The sequence below is a fragment of the Alligator sinensis genome, unplaced genomic scaffold, assembly GCF_000455745.1.
Source record: "Alligator sinensis unplaced genomic scaffold, ASM45574v1 scaffold1030_1, whole genome shotgun sequence".
Classification (NCBI taxonomy): Eukaryota; Metazoa; Chordata; order Crocodylia; family Alligatoridae; genus Alligator; species Alligator sinensis.
The window spans coordinates 583,463-610,634 of NW_005842592.1; the positions used below are offsets into that span (position 1 = coordinate 583,463).

At 44.4% G+C, this 27,172-nt stretch overlaps 1 protein-coding gene across 7 annotated transcripts in view; it reads right to left on the reverse strand.

The window, feature by feature from the left end:
* AAK1 (AP2 associated kinase 1) overlaps positions 1 to 27,172 on the reverse strand; it is a 101,373-nt gene that overhangs the window by 45,460 nt on the left and 28,741 nt on the right. For all 7 annotated transcript variants that reach the window (XR_003096081.1, XR_003096080.1, XR_003096079.1 and 4 more), the window contains exons 3-9: positions 19,780 to 19,898; positions 17,726 to 17,834; positions 14,922 to 15,064; positions 6,554 to 6,675; positions 5,503 to 5,584; positions 2,676 to 2,808; positions 970 to 1,073 (exon numbers count right to left, since the gene is read on the reverse strand). Coding sequence is in view for 4 of the 7 variants with exons in the window: in XM_025214629.1 (XP_025070414.1) it covers positions 970 to 1,073; positions 2,676 to 2,808; positions 5,503 to 5,584; positions 6,554 to 6,675; positions 14,922 to 15,064; positions 17,726 to 17,834; positions 19,780 to 19,898 (812 nt within the window). In the remaining 3 variants the exon portion in view is untranslated. The remainder of the gene's footprint in view (positions 1 to 969; positions 1,074 to 2,675; positions 2,809 to 5,502; positions 5,585 to 6,553; positions 6,676 to 14,921; positions 15,065 to 17,725; positions 17,835 to 19,779; positions 19,899 to 27,172) is intronic.

A 27,172-nucleotide genomic window follows, 5' to 3' on the forward strand; every position in this document is an offset into this window, starting at 1 on the left:
GGGGGGGGGGGGGGGGGGAACAACAAAAAAACCTAAGACAGTCTTATAATCAAGATATCATAACCATGCTTGGAGTTTGAGGGCAATTAAACATGAGGGCTGATAAGTGGTTGATAAACACAAGGGAGTCCTTTAAAAAGGCAACAGGTTATGGGCAACATCTGTTCATACTTTTCAGGAAAACTTCACTTACGTTAATAAACAACAAAATCCCATTGAACAAAGGAATGTAAATTGGAAGTGCATGAAGAAAAAAAAATGAAGTGCCCAAATCCTTAGGCAACTTAAAGTTCTGTAGCACCCAAACATCCCTTATGCTGTAAAACACTTGTCAGCCCCACACGGAAACCACAGTCTAATAAACAGGTGTACTAAATGTCAGACACACCTATCTCACTGTAACATCACTGTAACCACTGCCTTGGAACCAGCACTGAAGCATACATAAAAGGACGTTCTTGAAAGGTGAGCAAATGGTAATGAAGGGAGTAGACGTGTAAGAGAGAGATGTTTTCACTGTTTGCTAATACTCAGCAAGAGAGATTTGGTTGATTTTTTCTGAGGCCAGAAGAGCCAAACCTCCAGGGATTTATCCTAGCTGCATGCACTTTCATGCCAGTTAGAAGCCCGCAACTCTCCTAGTCACCCTTTCCACTGCTGGTTTTGGGCCCAGCGATGAACAGGTACTGCCATGCAGGAAGCAGTTTCTGCCCAGCACCTTAAAAACCCAGAAAGTTTTAACCCATGATCCGCTTGCATTACTCACTAGGGAGGAAGCATCTTTGTGGCAAGCAATGGTGCTTACTGCAGTTGCTCGTCACCCATTGCCACACCACAGCCAACTCCTCCACTACGTCAAGGTGTTTCTCTAACTGCCTGAATTAAATGACTAAAAGGAATGAACCACAAATCCCTTGGAGTTCACTCTACCCACCCTCAACTCTGCCAGAACAGACCGCAACAACTCACCTGTACATTCTGAACTGGGCACTCTCTCTTTACTAGCTTGAAAGCGAAGTATGAGATTTGGTAAATATCGGGCCTCTTGTCAGGATCTGGTTCAAGCATATACCCTAAAAAAAGATGCATCGGAAGACTTAGGTTATGAAACATCCAAAAGGTGCAAACTCTCAAATGATCATATGACCAAGCTGCACCCTGCTGTGACTACATGAAACCTACCTATCCAGACCAGGGTACAAAATCCTGCTCCATGCTTGCCAATAATTTAAGTCATGGCTTGGCACACCTACATCACGTCTGCAGTTTTAGTCCTAGAGACCTAATGCTCATTTGTTGCGATCAGTGATAAAGCTCTCCTTGCAGGCAGTGGTAGCAGGGCTAGCTTTAATTAAATCCAAGTTCATTTGCTTCCTAAGCAAGCAAAAGTGAGCACACTTATCTTCCTGTGGAAGCTCTGACTGCATGTCTACAATAAGAGGTAGCAGGTTGCTTGTGCAAGAGTCAGTCACTTCCCTTCTTCAACTATAAAACAATGGTAGCCTATTTAAATTATAACCGGTCTGAGGCAAGATCCATCTCCTGCTTGGATCACGTACAGCACCCAGGACATCACAGACCTGAAAGAACTAGTCATGCCAGTGATAACTATATGGGATGGGTTTAGGAGTTTCAAGCAGCACCAAACCCATCTCTCCTTGAAAGTGTAAATAAAGGCTATTTGCATTATCTGTCACTTGAATAAACTCATGTCATGCACACATTGAAGTTTAAATGTGCAACCCCTGAATGCAGCTAGCAAGCCTGTAACATCTGTTCCAAGTAAGTGCAAAGGGGACTGAGAGCCTGGGATTACCCAGCCCTGTTCAGTTAGCAGAATCTGCTGGCAGGATACTGAAGTGATACTGATAAAGAGCTGAACAGCTCAGTTGAAAGCAAGGTGTTCCTACCACAGGTTCTGAAGCAGAGGAGAAGAGAAGCCAAGAGAAAGGCTCCTGAACCCTGTAGCCTTCCTTGGTCATGGGAATTATTTTGACTAAATGGAGCCTAGAGGCACCTAATCCAGTCTCTGGACATGGCTGGCCCTTCCCTCGCAGGGAGAAAGGCCAACAGCCCACATCTGGGCATGTGGACAGGTGGAGAAGTGCCAGGCTATTTCGATAACACATACGAGTCTGCACTAATCAAGATTTCGGCTGGTAAACCCCACGTGAAGTGAAAGGAGGCAAGCTGCTGCAGCTTTGCCAACAGAAATGCATTGTACCCTTAATTACACATTCACTTTAGTCAGTGGGTTATTTATAATCATTTCAGTCCTGTTTCTCAATTCGCAGGAGATGAATTCTTATCAGTAGCCTAAGTCACTGCTGTTCCCTTCAGCTCCTAATGCAAATGAATTTATTACTGCAGACACTTCTCTGCATAAAGAGGCTTGTTGTGGAAGTTCCTGGAAGAATTTAAAAACCCAGTGGTTGTCTACTTCCCTGGTTTCCCACACCAATCGCAAACACCCCTCCAAACAGAAGCCTCTTTGTCATAACTGTTTTTTCACACAGCTATTGCTCAAGCTGCTATAAGTCCAGGTTGTTCATCCTTGTGGAGTGGAGAGCTCCGGGTTCTTAGTATAGATATTTGAGGGTTTGCAAACAGAGCAGCGAGCAGTTTAAGGGGAAAAACCTAAAAGCCAACTATGATGCTGTCGCCAAGGTACTCACGGATGAGGCAATGCATGTCCTGGGAGTAGCGCGAGTTGTCTGGAATGGTGAAGTTCCCATCACAGATGGCCACCTGACTTTCACCAAACGGTAAAGTGAAATAGCACAATTTGTACAGTAAGCAGCCAAGGGCCTGAGGAGAAGACAAAGCAGGGAGAAACCATCAGCACAGTGGAACTGCAGCACACATACCTTCATGGCCACTATCGATTAAACGGCAGGATGGTCCATTGCTCTGGGTGGGAACATGGAACTTAAAGTCAGGGTTCTGTTTCTGGCTCTGCTACAGGTTTCTGGAATGACCTTGAGCTACCCATTTAGTCTCTATACTTGAGCTCCCCATCTGTAAAATGAGGATACGGACATTTCCCTGTCTCACAGGGGTGCTGTGATGATAACACACCAGGAATTAAAAGGTGCAAGAAAGTCAGACACATACCAAGGTTTTTAGACTGTGGCTAATCCTCTATCTGTATCACCTACGGAGGGGACTCAGATACAGCTATTTTACCTCACCTCAAATTAATCTAAGCATAGCTCAGGCTCTTTCTCTGCTCCTGTGGGAAAACAAAAGCTTGTAGGCACCTGGCCTTAATACATTTTTCATGCACACCTGCCACTGCCCCCCCCAGTAGAAAGGACAATTGCATGCTACTCAGGGTTAATTTTGTGCCTGGGAGTTTTGCCCACAATGGTTTCTTTACCCAAAGCAATTCCTGTTGTCACAGCCAGCTGTGTTCTACCACTCTGCATTTCCAAAAAGATCTAGATCTTCTCTACACCAGGAAACTGTACCATATTCAGCAGGATTTAATTTGGCCATACTCTCCTTGTCTGTGTGAAACAATGGTCTCAGGCATCAGCTCTGTAGCTGTAACCATTTTCATAGTGACAAATACATCTACACTTGGTTTTTTATCAGCTTCAGTGTCATGTTTTGGGTTGGAGGGTCAAAGGGCAGGAATCATGCCCCTAACTACAGTAGCTGTGCTGGTAAAAACATAGGCATAAATCAAGGGGAGTCCTTGGCAGTGACCAGAACCAGCTGTTTCAGAAGATGCAAAGCTTGTCGATACCAGCCTGCACTGCCACACATCCCAATGAGTGGCATCTTTCTTCCTAGCCCTGGCCAGCCTATGGCTACCTGCACACAAGAGTGATGCAAAATTCCACTGAACAGGCTTGTTTAAAAATTCACCCAAGGTCTTCAAGTGCAATTTATGGGACAGCCACATGAAATACACAGACTGTGTGTGGAAGGATTCTTATGGCAGTGGCGCTGGACACTCCAGCTGAAGTCAGAGCCATTGTGTGCAGCACCCTACACAGTGGCAGCCAGTTGCTGTCACACACCGAGGCAGGCAGAAGAGAAGAAACAGCAGAAGGAGCGGCAAAGACAGAGAGATGGGAACAGAAGCATCCAATGTCATGCTTTAACCTTTGTGCCTTTCCGATTCCAAGCTGCAGCAGAAGTCAGTGCAGACCCCAACACAATTAAGACAGTCCTGAAGGACACATACTTTGCTGCTTATGGGTGGCACTGCCACCCAGAATTTCTGTAGGACTATGCCAGGCTGAGAACTGTGGTGGGTTGGTTGTCTTGTGCCAAGCCCGAGCCAGCAAAATTCTCCCCTGGCCACTTCTAGGGCTCTAGAAGCTAGTAATGTTGTTACTGCTGTGTAATTCCTTCCCCAGTTTCTTAGCTCCCAGTCCACTGCCCTTTCCACTAGGGCACACTAGCATACAATGCAAGCAATCTTGCAAGCATTCCCACTGAACTACTAGAACCTGAATTAGGACTACACATTTGCAAATCCTAGGAAGGAAAGTAGTCTCTTTCCCAGGCAGACTATATGGTGCCAGTGTTTTCTTCCCCCTTTCACATATACCAAGCTGTGTATGCAGGGCATTGTTGAGGATACAGTTCAACCCTTCTCACAGACACAGCCACTACCTGCCTCACTCACTATTATCTAACTCAGAGCTTGGCAAAACATTCAGATACACTCAAGGGTAGCATTAGATGCATTTCATTCTCTTCTGTTCCTTGCTTTTGCAAGATTGCCATTACAACACAGCCACCAAAGACTGTTTTAAGTCTACCTATTCTGACTTGAAGATAAACCCTCCAGACTTCATTGGGTTATATGGTTACACATTATACAATAGTTTCACCTTCCATTGGGAAGCAAGTCACATCAAGTTTTATAAGTCAGAACTAAAAAACAGAAAAGCATCACCCAAAATGAGGTAACGCATCTGGATTCTGTACAAAGCCCATATCCTGGCCAGGTTTGAGAAACAAAAGGGAGTTAACTCTTCCCAGAAGGACCTTGTATCAGTCTGATTTTTGACTGGGATTTTTTTTTTTTTTTTTTTTTTTTAAACTTTGTCCAATTTTGATGTCACATGTTCGAGATGCAGAGCCAGAGGTTGCTTTGGGTCATCTTCACTATCAAGTTTGGGTTTTATGTGAAATAAAAAAGCTTGGAGGTTATCAATTCATTAAAAGTAGACTAGGTCTCGCAATGAACTGTTCAGCCAAGAACGGCACCCAGCTCTCAATGAAGGGAACAGAGAAGGCAGCAGCTTAATAGAGTGGGCAATTACCATCTCATGAATCAGCCTGGGAAATATGAAACAACATTTGTAATAACCCAACCCAAAGGTCAAATAACAGTTCCTTCTACACAAAGCTTGGTCATCTCTGCCACAAAGTGGTGTTTAAGTCTATCCATTAGTTAGCATGTAATTAAGTTGCAGGTTGGTTTTTTTTAACCGGGAGTGCATGTCAGTTTTATGAATACCACATAGGTTTTGTACATACCCATATGTCTGCTTTTGTAGTAATAAGTTTGCCGCTATACAGGTTGACCATTTCTGGTGCTCTATACGATAGTGTTGTGTACCTACAACAGAAAGGTCCATGAGTGAACTGAAGCCACAGTCAGAGAAGAAAATCAGTTCATTCCAATTATACAGTGTTTTCCTCAATTATTCCAACTTTGCCTCGCAGTAATGGAAATGGGCTAGGTACTGAAATTTTCAACTAGTTAAAATAGTTCCAATTCAATTTAGAGATTTAGATTTTTATAGGACATAAGAGTGAAACTGGTTTTGAAAAGTAAAAACTTAACTTCCACAAATTTCCTGGAAAACAAAGGCTGCAGCAAAATCCTTTCTACAGCCAAAGTTTACATAGAAAATATATTCTTATCTTAAGAATGGGATGCGGGAATTCATAATATTTGCTTATTCTTAAATATCATAGACAGTTGCATGCCCCTTTCTTTGTCCTCACTCATGGGACTTCAGCCAATAGACAAGTACATAGCTTCTAATAAATAGCCTTCCATGCTGAAATTCCTGTTCAGTTATGATAACCAGGAGGAAGGTTACTTTGCAATTCAAATGGAAGTGGAAACTGCATCATCTTAAGCCAAGCACTGCATACCAGGAAAGCAACAGACTGCCACAGCCTGAGACCCCCCAAAGATGACACTTTGTATCCAAGTGGATCTATGATTTACAGATGGCATAGCCTAGCTTCCTCTCACCTTGATCATGGAAGGCTGCTGGCAATATATATTGGATTATCTTGTCATTCACTGTCTCTGCAGTTGACAGGAGTGAGGGACTGACTCTTGCAACCACACTGTCCTATCAGTGCATCCCAGAGCTGGTCAGTGTCCATCAATACACAAGTCCTACCAAACCCAAAGCAGTTCCCAAGCTGATTTTTTTCTTTACCTCCAAAGCATCGAATCCGCCTTGCCAGACCTAAGCATAGTTTGGTTCCAGTACAGAAAGCATTAGCCTTGCAAGGAAACAGGCCTGGGTTAAAAAAAGAAGACAGACAGACAAACAGACAGACTTACTTTTTGATCTCTTCTTCGACCGCGTTCACTCCTTCGGTTTGAGGGTTCTGGAATTTGTTGGTGGCGCTTCCAAAGTCACACAGGACATAATGGCCGCGATCATGTAGCAGGATATTTTCAACCTACAAGCATCACATATGGCTTAGCTTTTCCAGTTGCCTAGCAGTTCAAATTACTATGACTTGAATTTCTAACAGCCACATCTCTTTTCAGCTGTCCAACATGTAATACCTGAAAAGGGCCCAGTGTTTAGAAAGTGCTAGGTAACTGCAACCTTGAGAGAAAAAAAGAAGTCCCCCCTTTAAAAGGTGCCCCAGATTGAACACCCAAAAGATAAGGAGCTCAACCACTGGAAATCTTTGTTTGTGCAAGTTCTGTGGAAGTACATCAAGGCAGGTACAGCACCACGTTTACAGCTAAATAACCAAGATGGATACACAATGCTTAGACCTTAGATTTGTTATTAGACCTAAATTGGCAAGCAGACTCCCAGTCTGTCAGGTAGCATCTCCCTGCATCACAAGAATAAAACAGACCCTGGGCCACTAGAGCCACATCTTCACCACAAAAAAGCTGGCAGACCTAGGCCCACTGCATTATGCCAAAGTCTGCAGATTCCATCTCACAATGGCCATCTCACTAAAAGCACAGCAGTGGCAGCTGTTCGGTCCAGCTCAAACACTGTGCAGTCTGCCAAGAAGCCTTCAGCCTTCAAACAGGTGAAGCCACACAGCTGGACACAGAAATACCTGAGAGAGACTATTTCTGGGTACTCTCAAAACACTAGGATTATTTTAGTATCGTTGCAAATTGGCAATCATCGTCTTCCTGTCAAATAATCACACTTATCCCTTGTGCGTGTATTTGTGCATGTGATTTATAGGAAAGACAGTAAAAGAATGGTCCCATAATCAGAATTTTAGCCCATGAGCTGGAAGACCCGTGTTTAATTCTATGCTTTGCCACACCTTCTCAGTGCCTCAATGCCCAGTCTGGCAGGTAGCATTTCCCTGCATCACAGGAATAAACAGCACTTATTGAGGATTAATATATTAAAATTGTAAAGGGTAGTGAGGTTATAGACAAGATGTTTGCATAATGGTTTTGAAAGCATGCAACTATTAGCTAATAAAACAGATCAGAAATGGGACACCCCCCCCCCCCCAAAAGGCGGACCTAAAAAAAAACCCAAGTCAGCTTTTTAAGCCATAGAAGACCAAGAAAGTAAAGCCTATGAGAATAGCAGATGAGAGGGTTGTTAGACCCTTGGTTGCAACAGCCCATTCCCCAAGGCCATCCATCTGCTTTGAATAATCATGCACTGGAGGCAGGCATTCTACCTAGCAGATCTACAGCAGACCTATTCCTCACTCCAGGACAACAACCCGTAAACACTGCCTTACGAATCCCTCCCACCTTTCAGCTGACAATTTCTCAGCAGATATTCACTAAACCACCCTGCAAAGCTTCTTAGGAGGGCTCCAAGTATCCAGCATTCCCACCTGCTTTTATTCACTTCTTAAGGGAAGGTAGCAGTTTGTTGCATCAATAAAATGGATGGTCTACTCCAAACAGGACAGAGGTGCCTTCTTCCAAGTCAAACATGTGAACGATGGAGGCCTGATTTTCATGCTTAGCATGAAACTGGCTGAATTTGCAGGAATGAGCTCACTCAGCTCTTCTAAAATCTGATTTAGATACTACAATTGAGAGAGAAAGCTTCAAGTCTCTTTGGCCTTATTAACCAAGAGAGACAGCCATCTCCAACTTTAAACCCAGAGGCAGCTATTACTCCCTGCTAAAGCTGGAAGAGAAAAAGGTAAGATCAGAACACCACATATATTAAAATTGGGGTAGACTAGTATTTTCTTTAGCTGGCAAAACAGTAGGCAGCCATTGCCCACATCTCTAATGACAGCAGCAGTTTTAGGCCCTGAAAGTTGCAACTGATAATGTGGCCTAAACCCTCACACTTCAACTGGGATTGTAGGTGCTGGGATTTAAGGCACTCAAGTGACAGAGCGAGCAGATCTGCTTTTCAGAAAACAGAGGCTCAAAACTTTCTGCACAACAGGATCCTTTCAAGTGCTGCATGCCAAGAATCCAAAGTTTCCTTTGAAAATCACAACAAGTCACAGCAAATAAAAACCATATATACAAACGCCTCCAGAATATTCAGAACCATTGTATAATTTTGGTATACCATGGATTATCAACAAGGCCAATAAAGCTTTATTGTATATTGAACTCTAAAATACACGTTGCTAACCAGAAAACACAAGACTTTAGAAACTAATTCCAGATACAGATGTTTGTGCGAGTATGGTAGGCATGGGACAAGGTGACAGTCTAGTGAAAAATAAAATAATATCAACTGCACTGCTGTCCAGAATTTCAGACTGCCTAGTCGCACAGCATCACAAGTATGACATCAGGAGGACTAGTGCCAAGATTTAAAATAAATAAATAAATACCAGCAGTCCATAGCATTAAGAGTGCCAGACAGACTCTGGCTCTTCTAGCACTCAGGCTAAAAGGAATGGCCTTTAGATCACCAGTATCACTTGTATTGATCAGATCATTGTTTTGTGATACCCTGCCACATCGCTGCTACAAAGGGAACAAGCCAAGTCTCTATCAATGCAGCCTCCTCTGCAAGCTTGTTTGCTCAAAGAATTTACTGGGTTTGGACTAAGAGAAGCACAGGGCCTATCATTAAAGTCCTGTTGTGTAGGCAACCTGTATTGACACAGCACAGAACAGGTACTTTAGAAATTCCAAGTTGTGGGGAATGAAATGGGAAAGGAAGGGAATAGCAGAATGCAAGCAGAGATCTGTGCATGAATTACATAAAAGCACACTGGTAATAGTGTTTTTGTTTCTTAGCACTCGATAGAGAGTCTCCTACTATCTACGTCAATGAGCCACAACAATGAAAACAATTCCAGGAAAAAAAATGGACTCCTGGGGACACCAAGACTAGTTTCTCTTGAAATGGGGGAGAAGAAGGGAGGATACAGAGTGGCATTATGGCTCTTGAGCATTTTCAATAGTGACATATTTTTCAGCTCCTTCCATCCCAGTCTCTCAAACCCAGTTGTTCTGCTCTGACAGCAAGCTTTCTGAGGCAGGAACTGTTTTTATGCATATACATCACATCCCCAGTTTTGATCTTGGCTTTTAGAAACAACCACCTTTTAAAAAAATAAAATAAAACAACATGAATACTGTGTGGGTATCCCAAGACAGAGCACAAACAACTATTTCCCCTAACACACACTAATCATCAAGGAAAAGCCAGGCTTCTGATGTAGAAACCTGAACGATTTAGGCTAGGTGATAATAGACTGGCTGTCAGAGTGCAATGGTTACATCCAGTTGTGACTCTCAATACATAACAGAGAGAGTATACAGAGGATTAGCTCAGAAATCCATCACAGACTTATTGACAGACTACATAAAAAATATGTTCTTTGTACACAAATAAATTACATGAAAGCCAAAAGGTAGCAGAAGGGGTTAATAGCTATTGAACAAGTTTCTCTTTTGAATTTCATCTTCCCATTTAGATTTTATAAGCCTTCCTATCCAAACCACTGACAGATTCTCCTCGACGTCAGTGGTCTTTGAAGCAGACTCTTAGCTTGTGCAAAAAACAAAACCAAACCAAAAACTGGTTTGTTCCACTTTCTAAGAAATTCAGACCCTCCTGCCACCTACTTCAGATACCTTGCTTGCATTCGTGCAAACTGCACTGTGGGTCACAAATGTTATAAGTGCCCTAAAGCACAAATGGTACCACTTACTTGGCTCCTTTAAAATGCAGGCAATTCTATTCTCTGTCTAAACAAAAAAATGACCAGTGGCGCAGAACAAACATCAGCTCTGGAAACAAAGCCTGACCCACAAAGTATATTTGAATTTCAAATGTACACGAGGTTGCTCTTCAGCTGAAGATTTTATCTGAGTGTTTTAAGAGCCAGTGGAGAGGACCTTGAACAGAACATTTATCCTAATCCACGTGGGAACGAATGACACCGCCGGGAGCAGTCCAGACCACATCATGAAGGACTATAAGGCCCTGGGGGCCAAGCTCAAGGAGATGGGGGCACAGGTGGTATTCTCCTCTATTCTCCTAGTAAGTAGATGCAGACAGTGCCATGAGGCCTGCATTGGAGTGGTCAACTGGCGGCTTTGGAGTTGGTGCTACCAGGCAGGCCTTGGATTCCTTGACAATGACCCGCATTTTTGCGCAGGGGGCATGCTCGGGTGGGATGGGCTTCACCTCTCCCCTAAAGGCAAGCGTGTCTTCTCTTCCAGGTTGGCTGATCTGGTACGGGGTGCTTTAAACTAGTTTCGCCGGGGGATGGGGCCACAGGGAACACAAGGACACTTCCCAGCCAAGACAGGTGATGAGCACGAGAAGTACCCAGGTAAGTGACAGGGGTCTGGATAGTCCTAGGATCAAGGGGGTGGTGCAAGCACCCATAGGAGGCCTTAAATTCCTCTACACTAATGCTTGTAGTATGGGGAACAAGCAGAAGGAACTTGCCCTCCTGCTAGCTAGCACAAATCTGGACATAGTAGGGCTCACTGAAACCTGGTGGGATTCAACCCATGATTGGGCAGTAAAGATTAGGGGCTACAGACTGTACAGGCGGGATATTAATGGGGAGGAAAGGTGAGCGTGTGGCACTCTACGTGAAAGAGCAATACACGTCCTCAACAAACAAGACGGAGTCAGAGGAGGGGCAGACTGAAGTGCTCTGGGTAAGAATACAAGGGGAGGAGGGGGGAAAGGGACTTAATGGTGGGGGTCTACTACAGACCACCCAACCAAGGGGAAGAGCTGAACCAGGAATTCTCAGGTCAGCTCACAGTTAAGTCAAAGGATGTGGTCGTCATTGCTGGGATGAGCAGTCAGCCAGGTATGACCACTCACGTAGGTTCCTAGCTGAGATACAGGACCTCCACCTAACCCAGGAGGTGCACACTCCCACCAGGGGAAATGCCTTGCTGGACCTGGTCCTGGCTACAGGCAACAACCTGGTGAGGGGGCTGCGGGTTCTCGACCACCTGGGCGATAGTGTTCATCACCTGCTGGAATTCACTATCCAGCGCAGGGTGTCAAAGGCCTGCAGCAAGGCAGTAGCCCTTGACTTCAGGAGGGCCAATTTCAATGAGTTAAGGAGAATAGTAGGAGAAGCACTGAGGTCCCGGAGGGGAGGGGAGTTGGGAGTCCAAGACGAGCGGTCGTTCCTTAAGGAGACGATCCTCCGAGCCCAAAGGGTGACAGCCCCAATGCGAATGAAAGGGGGCAAGACTGCTCAAAAGCCCCCATGGCTCGCCAAAGGCATTCAGGAACACCTGAAAGCTAAAAAGGAGGCGTACACCCAGTGGAAGGGAGGAGCTAATCACCAGGGAGGATTATATCTCCATTGCTCGAGACTGTAGGGGGGCTGTTAGGAAAGCTAAGGCGGAAGCGGATGTAGGACTAGCGACCAGGATCAAAGATAACAAGAAGTCCTTTTTTAAATACATAGGGAGTAAAAAGGCGGCACTAGGTAACGTGGGGCCTCTGCAGGACATGTTTGGCAATCTGGTGGTTGCACCAGATGATAAAGCTGACCTCTTTAACCAATTCTTTGCCTCCATTTTTCTGAACAGGGGCAGGGGCAGGGACATCCCCCCCACCCCACCGGGATCCTGGATGGACTCAGGAGAGGCACAGCTGGGCCCAGGGTCAGGGAGAACCTAGTTAGGGATCTTCTGGTGGGGCTAGATTTGTTTAAATCAGCAGGTCCAGATGCTCTCCACCCCAGGGTGCTGAGGGAATCGGCAGGGGTCATTGCAGGGCCCCTGACACGGCTTTACAACCACTCTGGCACCTGGCCAGAGCACGCAGAGGACTGGAAAAAGGCCAAGGTGGTTCCCATTTTCAAAAAAGGGAGGAAGGAGGACCCAGGTAACTATAGGCCAGTTAGGCTTACCTCAGTCCTGGGGAAGCTCTTTGAGAAAATTATCCAGGAGCACATCTGCAAGGGACCAGCAGGGGAGATTATGCTCAGGGGCAACAAACATGGGTTCATTAGGGGCAGGTCCTGTCAGACCAACCTGGTAGCCTTTTACGATCAGGTCACAAAATCCTTGGACGCAGGTGTCACAGTGGACGTAGTCTTTCTGGACTTTAGGAAGGCCTTCAACACTGTCTCTCACCCCATTCTCATTAAAAAACTAGGGGACTGTGGCATTGATACCTATACAGTCAGATGGGTCACAAATTGGCTAGAGGGCTGCACCCAGAGAGTGGTGGTGGACAGGTCATTTTTGACCTGGGGGGATGTGGGCAGTGGAGTCCCCCAGGGCTCGGTCCTCGGGCCCACACTGTTCAACCTCTTCATCAGCGGCTTGGACAAGGGGGTAAAAAGCACCTTGTTCAAATGTGTAGATGACACTAAGATGTGGGGAGTGGTGGGTGCACTAGAATGGAGGGACAGTCTACAACTAGATCTGGTTACAGGGGTGGGTGGATGAGAATAGGATGGGATTCAATACTGACAAGTGCAGAGTACTGCACCTGGGGAGAAAGAACCAGCAGCAGACCTACAGGCTGGGGACCTCCCTTCTCATCAGCAGAGGCAGAAAAGGATCTTGGAGTCATTATTGATTCCAAGATGAACATGGGCCACCAATGTGAGGACATGGTCAGTAAAGCTAACCACACCTTGTCGTGCATCCACAGATGCACCTCAAGCAGGTCCAAGGAGATGATCCTCCCCCTCTATGCGACACTGGTCAGGCCGCAGTTGGAGTACTGCATCCAGTTCTGGGCGCCGCACTTCAGGAGGGATGTGGACGGCATTGAGAGGGTCCAGAGGAGGGCCACTCGCATGGTCAGGGGGCAGCAGAGCAGGCCCTATGAGGAGAGGCTAAAGGACCTAACCCTGTTCAGCCTCCACAAGAGAAGGCTGAGAGGGGATCTAGTGGCTGGCTAAGCTTACCGGGGGGGACCAGCAGGGAATGGGAGAGGCCCTGTTCCCCCAAACACTACCCAGAGTAACTAGGAACAAACGGCCACAAGTTGATTGAGAATAGGTTCAGGCTGCACATCAGGAGGCGCTGCTTCACAGTCAGGGCGGCTAGGATCTGGAACCAACCTCCACGGGAAGTGGTGCTCGCTCCTACCTTGGAGGTCTTCAAAAGGAGGCTTGATAATCACCTAGCTGGGGTCATTTGATCCCAGCATTCATTCCTGCCCATGGCAGGGGGTCAGACTTGATGATCTGCTCAGGTCCCTTCTGGCCCTACCAACTATGAAACTATCTTCTGGTTCGTTATTTCAGAATAGGATTTTTCCACAGCCCTCATGATCGGCCCAAATCTACTCTCATCACTGTCAAAAGAAGTCTCACCGTGGGCTTCAATGGGTTAATCTACATGTAAAATTTGATACAAGCTCCAGTGCAGTTTGCGTCAGAGTTTATTGTTCCTGGGTGTAGCGTTTACATGTGCACCCGGGACCACAGCACATTGAGCCAAACCAGAGCAGCCCTGGCTGGCACGGGGGCCGCAGAGGTCAACCTGCCAGCTCAGGGCTGCTTTGACCTGGTTCAACATGCTGCAGCAGGGCTGGCTGAGGCATGAGGATGCTACAGTGCGGGGCTAGCTGGCAGGCAGCCCTGCACTGAAGCACCCTCATGCCCCAGCCAGCCCTGGTCACTGTCTACATGTGTAATGCAGAGAAGCAAATAACTCTGCCATAGGATAGCACTTGTGTTGGGCAGTACTATCCTACGGCAGAGTTAATTAGTTTACTCTGGCCTGATAGTACTGAACATGTAGACACTAATACATTACTGAGGAGCTAATTAGCTTTGCAGTAAATGTCTCGTGTAGATGCACTCAGTAGGCAGCAACTTAAGCTACTAATGTGGAGCCTTTACAAAAATCCCCACTTCTATTCTATAGTCTTTCACAGTGTGTTACATAAGCACTCAGGGGACAGGCTGAAGTGTGGAGCCCATGCACTGATCTCCATTGCTCCTGGTTAGAATTCATTGTGGATAATTTATCTGGTTAAATTTTGGCAGATTTTGGGGGGAAATATTTATTCACAAAGGGCTGCATTATTGAAACAGATCAATAAACATCTGGCAAGCAATGGATTTTTTTCTCCTTTAACAGGCAAATTTATTCCTGAACACATTTTTCTGCCTACTAACAACGGAAACCTTAAAATAGTGTCCAGAGTGGGGCCCCACTCTGCTGGGCACTGTCCAGAGAACAGACAATCCTCACTCCCAAAGGCTCACAGCAGAATAAGCTACCCAAACAGCTCCACCCTCTACGACCAGTCTCTGGGAGTTACCTTTAGATCCCTGTGAATAATTGGCGTTTTACACTGGTGCAGTCTGGCTACGGCTTCACAGGTATCGCAGAAGATTTGCAGGACCTCACTCTCCGTGAAGCCAGTCTGCAAGTGCTGGTTCATGAGATTCACCACTTGGCCCCCTGGAAGATAAGCAGGGCAAAAATTAAATCTGATCTGATGCAGTCAAGATGCACTGGTCACAGGAAGTCAGGTTCTCCAAAGCATCCTAAACCACGTTGATACCAGCTCAGTACGCATCTAAGCAGCACTCAACGTACAAGACATCCCCAGCTGGAAGCAGTGGAGCTAGGATCTAGTGCCTACACCAATACACCTTGTTTTAGCGGTATTTAGAGAGGTGGGGCTTTACTGTTCTAGTTGCAGGCTAGACAAAGCCTCTCTTCTCTTCTGTGACTTCTGGCATCCTACTTAGACATCTCGGCTTCACTTCCCTCCCACTCAGTAAAAACAAACACCTTGCGTACCTATCATAAAGCCTGACATGATAATTCAGGTTTGGAAAGTGCTTGAAGATTTTAGCCTGCCAAGATCTGAAATTTCTTCCAAGGCCCTCACGTACTCCAAGTAAAAATGATGATGTCCAAACGTATTTTTGCCTAAACCAAGTTCTTTTCTTCCCTTGGGAATATAAGAGTACTCTTGCCAGATCAAACTAACAGTTTTACTCTTCGATACCTAGGTTACAACATGGCTTGTTACCCTGTTGGTACATGCAGGCTAGATTGAGGAGAAGGAGTAAAAGACCTCCCCCCAAAAAACCAAATCTGTGCTCCTACCACCTGCTTCACAATACTGGTATAGAGGGGAGCCTTAAGAAAAAAGACTTGTGTGATCTTTTGCACCAATTGTTGGTGCCTCAGCTTAGTTTGTATACATGCCCTCTGGAAAAAAAAAAAAAAAAAAAGCCATTTTCAGGCATCTCAGCTTAAGCAGCCAAAAACTCAAAGTCCCTTTGGAAAATTCAATACAACAAGAAAAAAAAAAAAAAAAAAAAAAAAAAAAAAAAAAAAAAAAAAAAAAAAAAAAAAAAAAAACAAAAAACCCTCTTAAAAAAATAAAAAAAAAAAAAAAAAAAAAAAAAAAAAAAAAAAAAAAAAAAAAAAAAAAAAAACTTATAGAAAAGGAAACCAGCATCACTTAGGTATGAATATTAGAAGGAATTAAAGCATCTCTAACATAGGTATACTATGCAACCATGCTAAATGTCATGGCTATTTGTGTGCTTACATTGGAGCACAGTCTCTACTGATGAAGGCAGAATGAACAACATCATTTGCTATCTCTGCCAGGGAGGAAGGCAGCAACAGCAGGAAATCTGATATTTTCATAAAATTTGAACTAAAATGTTTAGAACTGTTTAGCCACCCAGAGGAGATTAAGTTAGGCAGTTTCAATTCAATCTCCTTCAGAGCATTATGTGGCATTTGGATCAAGGTCTCAAACACAGGGCAACCTTTGAGCACCTATTACAAACCGGGCACGAGTCCACTAACCAGCTGAATAGACTTTCATAAAGCTGCTTCAGATTCAGTCTAAACACTGAAAGTAAAAAACAGAAATAGTACTGGTGCTCAACAGGCTCATCAGCCAATTATTAGGTTGTTCAGAGTGTAGCAACATTAAGGTACTATACTTGACAAAGAACTCTCTTAAAACTTCCCTATTGTGCAGTTAGGAGAGGTGATGCCTTAGAAACCACGCCAACACTATCCTCTCAGGAACCAAGGCATAAATCACAGGGGTCGGCTGGAAAGCCTGAGGTCTTTCTGCCTCCCAGAGGTACCTGCATGATTTTTTATAGACTGAGGGATACAGGGATAATTGGCTTTGACTGGCCTCTTCCCTACAACGCTCCCCACAAGCTTTGGGAATATACATGAAGGAAAGCAGAACAATATTTCCTTTCGGAAAGCTCCTCATAGGCCCAACCCTTCCTTCACCTCAGTGAACTATTCCTAACCAAGCCAGTCAAAAATCCTGTACCAAATAAAACATGGAAGGAAGTTGACTACACATGAGAATATGCTATGCCTGTTTGAAGAACTATTATAAGCCCCTTTGACACTGATGGGAAGCCGTTGGCTAGGCCAATAACACTTATTCCCCATCAGTTGCTTCCAACAAACTCAGTTGTGGGGCCACCAGGTTCCACAGTGCAATTCCTCTTTGCTTAATGCTGTGCTCTCATCTTCCTGCGAGACCCATCTGAACACAGTGCATGAGTCAACTTCTAAATCCCACATCTTCAAACGATTCTCCTCACAAAGAGATCAAAGCTTCTGAACAGATGGAAAACCTCGCTGTTAAGTTGCGTCTGGAAGGTTTTGTTGGTCAGCATCTTGGCAGACCAGGGAACAGGGGCGAAGAGATTATTTTTTTTGCTCAAGAACATTGATTTGGGACATCTCAAGAAATCCCCAGATCAAGCAGAGGTATGCAGAGATTGAAACCAGCAATAAGAAAAATTAAGACCGTTTATTCCACGTGGAAGCAGTCAGTGAAAACCAGTACTGTCAGAACCACGGAGTGTAGGGACCTACAAATTTCTTGGCTAATGGAAGGAGGTGCTAGCAGTTCTTTGGGCAGCCACACTTTCTTCTCATGTACCCTCTATGTCTCTTTGCACTTAAGCTTGATGCAGGATTCTTGAGCACCTAGGCTGGGAATTATTCACTGGATGTTAAGGAAGGGCTGAGCCGACAAATATTTTCCTGCAGGAAAACCAAGTTTCCTGCAAGAATAAATCGTCCAAAAATCAGCAATATATTGAGCTCACTTACCTCGGCAAAAGTCCATGAGAATCAGAACTTCCCACACATCACCACTGCTCACTGAATTTATACTAGAATCGATGTATCCAACAATATTCTTGTGTCCAGATAGATCCCTCTGCAAGAAGAGAGATGTTCAAAGCACAAAACATCCATAGATATAGCAGCTACACTTTAACAGGGTCATCTGTGCAGCACAGACTTCCTAGTGCTTCAGCTATCTAGTCAGCTGTGTTAAGCAACAAGTCACATTGGATTAATCATCATGCAGAAATTAGAAACATTTCAGGACAGTCTCAGTTGGTTTCCTGCCCAGGTTGATTTAGGGCAAGCGGCCTTAAATAGTAAGTGGCCCAGACTCCTGAAACAATGACTGTGTAGTTCGCTCAAGCATGTGTTCATGGGAATGGCTTGTCCCTTCATTACTCAGGAGTACCTTGTTATGTTACATGCCCTTCTCTGCACTTGTGGGAGATGGAGACCGTTATAGCACTGGCCATGTATAGTATAGGGTGCATTTCCTCTTCCTCCCCAACTCCTCTGGCCACCCGCAGGACAGAACTGCCAATGTTAAAAGAAGCAAGCAGATCTGCTCCGTGGAGCAGTGCAGGTAAAACATATTTGGAGTCCTACATTTATTTTTTCTCAGTATTTCCGTATCATACACATTCCACAGACACGGAGAGAGAGACTTCTTGCCAATTCCTAGTTCTGCAAACAGAATGCAAGAGTCAAGCTGAGTTCTCTATTCCCTGGACAACATCACCTCAGAGTGTTACCAGTCATCAAAATTCTCCACAATCTGAGCTCTGCAACTGTTGTTCTCAAATTATACCCTCACTTGCCATTGCTGCCTTCCTTGAGTTTACCTAGGCATAAAGGAGGGCAGAATATGGGAGAGGGGGGAGGGAGGGGGCTGTGCCTGGTGCCTGACACTTGAGATTTTCAGTAACTTGCAAGTTTGCCATGCTTCAAAATGACATGGTGCAGATAGCGGAGTTTCCCAGGCAGAGGAGAGCCATGGCCATATCAAACCCAGGAAAACAAGCTTCTTTCTGGGCATAACTGAAAGCCTTTGATGCCAGATCAAACCTTAGTTTAAAACCGTAGCTAATTCTCTGTAGCCAATATCCAGACAACTACATTCAGATGTGCAAGGTTCATGCAACACCAGAAGACCTGTAGTAACTACAGGTAAGGGATTTCATCATACATGTCTTCTTTCAAAAGGCTGCAATCAGTTTCTACATTCTCCAGGGGATAAAGTTGTGTTTGATGTGAACTTTTAGAGCAGCTGCAAGGAAAAAGCCTTTAAAAATGGCAACATGAATGAACACCAAGTTGAAATCAGGATCAGATGCAGAACCTTAAGACTAGCCCTGACCATCCACACAAATTATTCAAATTAGGCTTGCAACTGGCCTGAAACATGGCTCAATTTCTTTTGACATCCCAGAGAGACATCTTGAGACCATTACTATAATCAGTTCTTTTTCTAAAAGCCCTGTCAATGGCTGCACAATGTACGCATTTTTACTCAACATCCTCATCGGTATTCACAGTCTTCACTCCAAAACAAGGGCGGAGCCTGTTCAGATTAAAAAAAAAAAAATTCAGAAAGTCTTATAGATCTTTCACTCAAACACTGCTCAGGTTTAATGCTACTTAACTCAGTACTACCACTCTCCCATCAAGGTTGTCTACTTATTTTAAGTCCCTCCCCTCCCAATCAGGAGATTAATTTAAAAATCATGTAACTTTAGGAATATTTTTGGTTTATTTTTAATTTTTTGTTCTCCGATATGGTTAAAGTTCGTATTTCCATGTTTTTCTCTCAAATGGGAGGGCTAGAAACTTACTTCAGTAAAAGTAATACTGACATTCACACCATGGCTCCAAAAATTGGGGTTGTCAGCAAATCCACCCAACACTGGGAGAGATATAGAGTTTGCAACTGTAAAAGTTCATACCCACAAAGGACAAGCTGTTGTATGAAGTCTTAAATACGGATACATGCCAGCTCTTTAATGTTTCTGGACCCGTAGTTTGACAGCATGACTTACCATGATCTGAATCTCTCTTTTGCAGACCTGCAGATCGTGTTCGTTGTTGACGTACATTCGTTTCAAAGCACATTTCATCCCATTGTTAGTCCTCACAAGAAATACGATCGCAAATCCACCTGCAGAAGATGTGAAACGTCTTATTCAGTAACAAAGAAACTCCTTGATCTTTACTTCCGAGCCTTGTCACTTTACTTCTGGCTGCTTTCACAGCATGGGCAGAGCGAGGAGGGCATTCAGCAGCTACCATCAGAGCAACAATGAGCACATATCTGAGCAGCCCAGCACCGCAGCTTTCATCTGTTATGTGGTTACTTCAGTGAAATTAAGGGTCTGGAGGGGCAAATTCTCAATTAGAGAAATCAAAGTTGAGAAGGAACATATCAATAGTAACAAGCCATTATGCAAGTTACTTTAGGCTGCCACATTGTCTCTTATTGCTCCATTTGTTTCCATTATGACAAAGAAATCTGGAAAACAAGACAGCAACATTGCCTTCCACAGAAATCAGGAAGACAAAATATACCTCAGCCTTTGCTGAACGATGGAAGTTGAGAGCACTGGCAGCTACTGAAGCACTGACTTTAGCAAACTGTATTAGAACCCAGATTCACACAAGAACACAAAGCCAACTCCTGAGCACTGCTCAACTGTATTGCTCCTGACAAGTACTTTCATTGTCTGGCCTTTCCATATTTACCATCAATGTTCAGAAATTAAAAAGGAGGCAATTTCTGGCCAGCCCTGCAAGTGAGAAATAGGATGGAGGTGATTAGGAATCTGAGACAATATCTTGACTTTGAGAGATGAAAATTAATTTGGAGGAGATTCTCCCAAAGTGTTCTCTTAAAAAAATAACAGCAGCAGCAGCAGCCTGCTCAACCTGACACCCTAACAGCAGGATCATTTTCAGTCTTCAAGCAAAAGCAGTTTAAAGGAAGCAAGTGCTGTAACATATCCGAGGGACCAGTTCAGATGGTTACCGTGTGCTCCAGGCATGCCCGGAGGCCCCAAAAGAGATCAGAGCCCCACTGTGCTAGGCACAGTACTCACCTTAGCAAGAAACCATTTACGTCTCAAAAAACTAGGATCCAAATAGGCAAAGTGGGGAAAAGGAGGAAGGTTGACTCAGTGAGGGCAAATACCTGGGGCTCAGGAGATACAGGCTCAACTCCCTGCCCAGTGACAGAATCCCCGCGTGATTTCAAACTAGTCACTGTCTCTCAGGCTCTCCGAGATGAAGCAACTTGTGCAATATATCAGAGGGACTGAGAACTGAACCCAACTCCGCATCCAAATCCAGTCCCTTAACCCCCCAAGATCATCTCACCCTTCCATCATAATGCATTATTATTGTTACTGACACCAATTATTACATGCTCACACCATTTCTTTTTCAAATTCTCTGGAAGCAGGCTGTGGGAAGGCAGCAAACCTGTTGTTATCATTATATCACATAAGTGGAAGTGCTAAGCAGAGAACATGCATGAGCACTTAAAAACATTCCCTGGTGTAGTACAGCCTGTAGAGGAAATTCCCAAGCCATTACTTAAAACATTCCTGCATGTTACCATAGCTATGCTGTACAAAATTTGGGAGCGTAATCCCCCAAAAAGTAGAGTTTATTTTCACTTAAGATGTGTGGGTGGGTGGGAACCAAAGTAATTCCTACTGCAATAAGGCCAAATGGAGCATTTGGAGAAATAAGGCTGTTTTCTCACTATCACTTCTTTTCTGGGTGCTACACGGCCCTTTGAAGACAGGCTTGCACATGCAAGGAGGATTTAGGCAACATAGTCTCTCTCACTCTGGCCCCTCGGCTCAGTTCACAGCAGGGACAATGTGCAGAAGAGACTGTTTTCAGCACATCATAAGAGGCCATCACCGAGCTCAATGCTCACATCTTGTGGTCTATAGTTTAGGTTGATATCTGGCCACAGAGTCAGAAAGAACCAGCAGAAATGTGGTTTTCAGCAACAGGCTCCGTAAACAGTATTTTGGACTGACTACTGCAGGTCTCAGAAGACATTTTCAACATCATGAGCAGCTTATTAATAAACTAGTCATCAGGCATGTTCTCAACAGCCCACCCCACTCTGCATGTACATGCCTGATCCCATTCAAATGCTAGACCAGAGAGAGACAGGGTTCTTTGAGTAAATCCAGTATCTTTTATTAGACCAACTCAAAGAACCTTGTCTGCCTATGTCCTTAGACCAACACAGCTACAACCTACACCCCCTAAAACATGGAAAACCAGGCCTTTCATGAAAGGTCACCACGATGACATCCTCCTATCCTGCACTATTAGGGTAGGTAAAGCAGCGAAGGAGTCAGTAGCGTAGACACCCAAGGAAAGAGGACACACTTCAACTCATGAACTGGAGTTAGAGTCCGAATTGCCCCACTGCTGCTATGGAGCCTTACAGGAAGAAACAATCAAAATTTATCATTTGAACACAGAAGGCAACCTACGCTCCAAAAGAACCATGAATTCTACGAGCTCTGAAAGCACATTGCTTCTTGTCCAATACCACCATAGACATTTCATCTACAAAGCCCAGCAAATCACTTAGACTGTTCTTTTGTACCACATTACCAGAAGAAAAACAAAACAAAACAAAAAAATCCCTAAGGAAAGTTTACCTGCCCATAAAAGATGGTCAGTCACTGGCCACAAGCAAGTAGTATTTTTAGGGTTAAGAAGCAAGTATGGCACAAGTCTTCCCTATTCAGACTCCAGAGCTGTTAATTTATTTGCAAGGGGTGAAGGAAAGAAGAGAAACCTAGAGCAAACACCCCAAAGCCTTGCAAAAAGTAGGAGAAAGGAATTTGCCATCCATTTAGCATATTTAACAGCAAGGGTCTCTTCTTTACAGAGCTTTCAAACGGTTTGTGGAAACAAAGAGAGACAGAGCACTTACACGGGGTCTTCGTGAAATATTCATCTTCGTCTGGGATCGCTTACAAACCTCAGCTGCATTAAGTATAGCTAAGTTCAGAGAAGGAGTACCTTGGGAAGGCAGTGAAACATTAACCAGCTCATGTAGCTTTGGAGGAGTCTAGCTTCCCACCAGGCCCCATCTAAACCACAAGAAATTGTTGGCAGGATGGACAAGACCAGTTTGGCTATCCCTGAAAAGTGTTTTTCAAAAGCATATAAAAATAGGGTGGGCACTGCATCTCCAAGTCAGCCTCCTGTCTTGAATCAGCAGATCCAGTAAAGGAAGATGAAAGAATGCTGCAGCCAGAGACCTCCAGTCCACACAGACACGTTTCTTCTTCCCCCTGGCAACTCAGGGATGCTTATGGTGAACAACATGAGGGTTTCAATCCTCTCTTCACCACACTGGAGTTAACCCCTTTCCTTTTTTGGGCTGCCCTTGTTGCCGTAAAGCTCTTGGCCTCACATGGGAACAAGGTAAGGATGCATAGTGTTGTTGGGACCCAGGGCAGCCAGCCAGCAGCTCTCCCTGACTCCTACCCAGGCAGTTAAGGGTCCATCAGGCGGGTACTTGTGACGCATGGAGTGGAATTAATTAGGCGGACGCTTATCGGTTGCAAAGCAAGATTATTTACTTACTCCATCAAGGTGGTGAAAGACGGAGGTTAAAGATACTTGGTTAGTTACAGCTTAGGCTTCGCAGGTCGGTCTGCATAAGTAAATCAGTTCGCAAAACTGGTCGGGCAGAATTGTCGGGTCGGGGTCGTCGATTACGTCTGAGAAGGTCGAAGACGGGGGGACGAACTGGCAAGTGATCAAATTGCCGGTTTTCTCTAACACCTATGTCAGAGGTCTCCAGGTGTATACGGAGTCGCTCTTCCTCCGACTACACAGAAATGCAGCGGGGTTTTGTTTGTGTACTAGCCAATTGCTTTTCGCCACGTCATAAATTTAATTAGAATCACCAATTATTATAGCGGTTTTTTGCTAGGTGTTATCACAGGGTCACTCCTTGTTTTCTTTGACCAATTATAATGATTTATGTACAGCACAGAAGGCTAAGTTTCATTTCTAGTTAGTGTCGCAGTTATAAATCTCTTTTTGACATGCGCAGCAAAAAAACTGTTACTATCATTATTGTTAACCCTTAGTTAACCTAGTACAGGAAAAAACTGTTTTGAATGGTTTTACTTGTTTGTGACATGGGCACTACTTAATTTGGTTGTGACAAGTGTAAAGACAGGATTTATTCATGGAAAAATTCCTGTTTTTCAACTCCACTGAAGGCACTTGGGTTCTTTCATCACAAAAAGGGTAAAAACGGGAAAGTCTGGTCTGCCTTCTCTAAACCGTTCATGGACATCCTAGGCCCAGGGTGTCAAATTCATCTGGCCCCGCAGGCCAGATGAATAGCCTGAGACCAGTTCAAGGGACTTCAGGTCCTGTCTGAACAATTATCAGAACTGTCTACAACTGTAATTATTATTATTAGCAGAAAAACCTCAACAAACAGCTGCAAAACCAACCCACAACTAAAAGTTAACTTCTATGCCCACATCTCCTCCTGCAAGGCCTGTAAATAATAAAACTGCTGTATCTCCCTTCACATCAGATCCCAGCAATTACATCTGGAAGCCAAAAAGAGATGGGGCTACCGCAGCAAAAAAAGATTGTTACATCTAGGACAATCTCCCTCTAGACATGGATGGTTCTGCTGAAGGGGAAAGGTACTTCCCAAAAAAACTAGCTATTAACATTTTGCCTCAACAGTGTTCTTCAAAAGCAAAATGCTCTAGTCCCATTATAACTCAATTACATCTCGACACTGCTGTGTCCATTAACAAAGTCATTCCTGGAACTCGATGCACATTTATGCCCATCACACTACGTTAGACAGAACCCAAATAGCCAAGGAAAAGCACAACCTATGCAGCAGAGAAGTAAAACTAGATTGACCTCCATTTTTAAATGGGAGCAGATTGCATTCTGAATTCACTGAAGAAGTCAACACTTGTTGATGTGGTAATAGAGAAAGTTGAGTTAGCATCACACACACACACACACACCCACCCACCCACCCACCCACCCCCTCTTTGCATGGAGCAATGTGTGTTGCCTTTGAAGGATAGAAATGCCTCGACCTGCTCCTAGTCAGAGAAATAGGGTCAAGGCTGTTCATATAGCAGTGCTTACAAGATGTGCAGGAGAACTTAATCCTTTTTTTCTCTACAAATTAGCTTCCGCTGCTGTGAACTCCAACTGACATCACTGCAAAGATAAGCTATTTAAAAGAATTGAAACTCTTTGTCTATGCAAACATACCTTCCAACCAGGTTACTGTAGTATTAATTCTCTTGGAGTCAAATTGAAGGATGACGCTGTAACTCATGAGAGTGGCAAGCAGCTTCAACAGAAAAACAAGGGTTGGTTTAGTGAGGGTGCCAAGCAGCCTTATATAAAGCTACACCTAATTATGTTTTCGGTCAGACAAGGAGCATACAAAGGCCCCTGTGTCCATGTGTTTTAGGGCCAGAATGGAACCATAGTATCATCTACTCTGATCTACTGTAGAAATCCAGATCAGAAAATTTCACCCACTAACCCCTTCCTGAACCCTGTGGTGGCCGACTTAAGTAAGAAGGCAGAAAGAAACTGAGAAGTCACAAATTTTGCTCCGTTTCAGTGCTTAAATAGCCCTCACTGTTCAGAATACAAGTCTTATTTTCTGCTGTGACTTTGTTTGGAATTAACTCCTGCTGCCTTTTTCTTTTACGATAAGAAACAGAGTATCTGGTACCTTTCTCCACCATGAAGGGACTTGCTCCATAATCTCAGTTTCTGATAAACTAAAGACTTGCCAGCTTTCCTGTTGCGAGGCATTTCTCCCAGCCTTGGTTTCAGGGCTGCTTGCCCTACAGCAGAGTAGAATTGCCTGCTAATCTTGATCAAAGGTCCAGGAAAACAAACTGGAGATCTGATCAAAACTCGCCTGACTGCCACCACCCTGAACATAGCAGGCAGAGCATGGAAATGGAGAGAGAGACATACAACACTGGGATGCAGCACAGGTGAGAGCCTTAGGTATAGGAAACTGTGAAACATGACATCAACAAACTCCTTGAGCATTCAGGGTCTGGTTTTGCATGGATCACCCACAATGCCAGCTGTGGTCAAGTTGCATTAAGAGCTCAACCCTATTACAGAGGAAGCTAGGCCCTTGCTTCCAGATGAAGTAGATGCCTAGTGAGTCAGGACTATCCTTAAAGGCAGGCTGATGCAGAAGAGGAGCCTGTAGCATAGTAAGGTCACAGATCTCCTGGAGAGGCTACACACCCCAAAATGCAGCTGTTGGCTTTCCCACTGCCCTCTTTCCCCCTCGAAATGCCTTAAGCGAATGGCTTTAGTACAATTCCCCTAGGAACTCTAAATCAAAGCTTATTTAGCAAGGCATATGGACTGATGTTCAGAGATGCTGAACCCTCACAGGTCCAAATTGACTTTCAAACAGAAGCAGTGGGTGCTCAGGAAGATAGAACAGGAGGGAAGGTGGGGAAAAATAATCAAGCTACCCCCTTTTATATACTACAGCCTTTTTGGTAGAACTACAACTTGTCTATCCCCATGTGACAGACAGCAATCAGAGCCACCACAGGGATCCTCCTCCTTTCAAGACGCTGCCTATGCAGCTCTGGACGTCAGCCCAGTCCAAGGTGACATGAAGCTCTGTGGATGCGTTTCTGCTGAAATAATCACTGTGGTATTCAAGTGCCAGGAACTCACAGGGACATCAGCAGCCTTCTGAAACTAAAACCCAACTTTTTTTGTTTGTTTGTTTGTTTGAACGTTAGATGGTTTGCTTGCTTTTTTCAGCTCATTACTGCCAGTTCCATCCGTGAAGAGGTTGTATAACCAAAGAATGCCTCTACAGTTAGCTGTGTTTTGTTCAATAAAGCAAGCCCCTGTGCAAGAGAAGTTAAATCTGCCACATCCTAAGAGCTGAGTTAACAGTGAGCTTCTGTGTGTTCTTAATGACCAAAAAGCCATTTCATCTTCCAATACAGGACATCCACCCAGTGCAAGAAACACTACAGAAGATGTTTGTAGGTTAAGACATTAAAGAGAAGCTATTTATTTAGCCAGGCAAATAGGCAAGTAGATAAACCACCACACTAATCACAGACACGCAGCCATCTACGACAAGGACCACTGTCACAATCCATATTCTCGAGAAGAAAAAGACCCTACCATCATTATTTAATGGCATTCTTCCTTCATAAATGCCATATAAAAAAAAAAGCCTGTCTGGAATTAGGATAGGACAGCAGCAGAAAATGGACCTGATTTTACAAGATGAGCTTTGTCCCTTTAATTATTAGATGGGATCAGGATGTTTGTTTCAATGTTTTAATTCCAAAACTGGCTCCAGTACCTGGTACTGACAAACCCGAC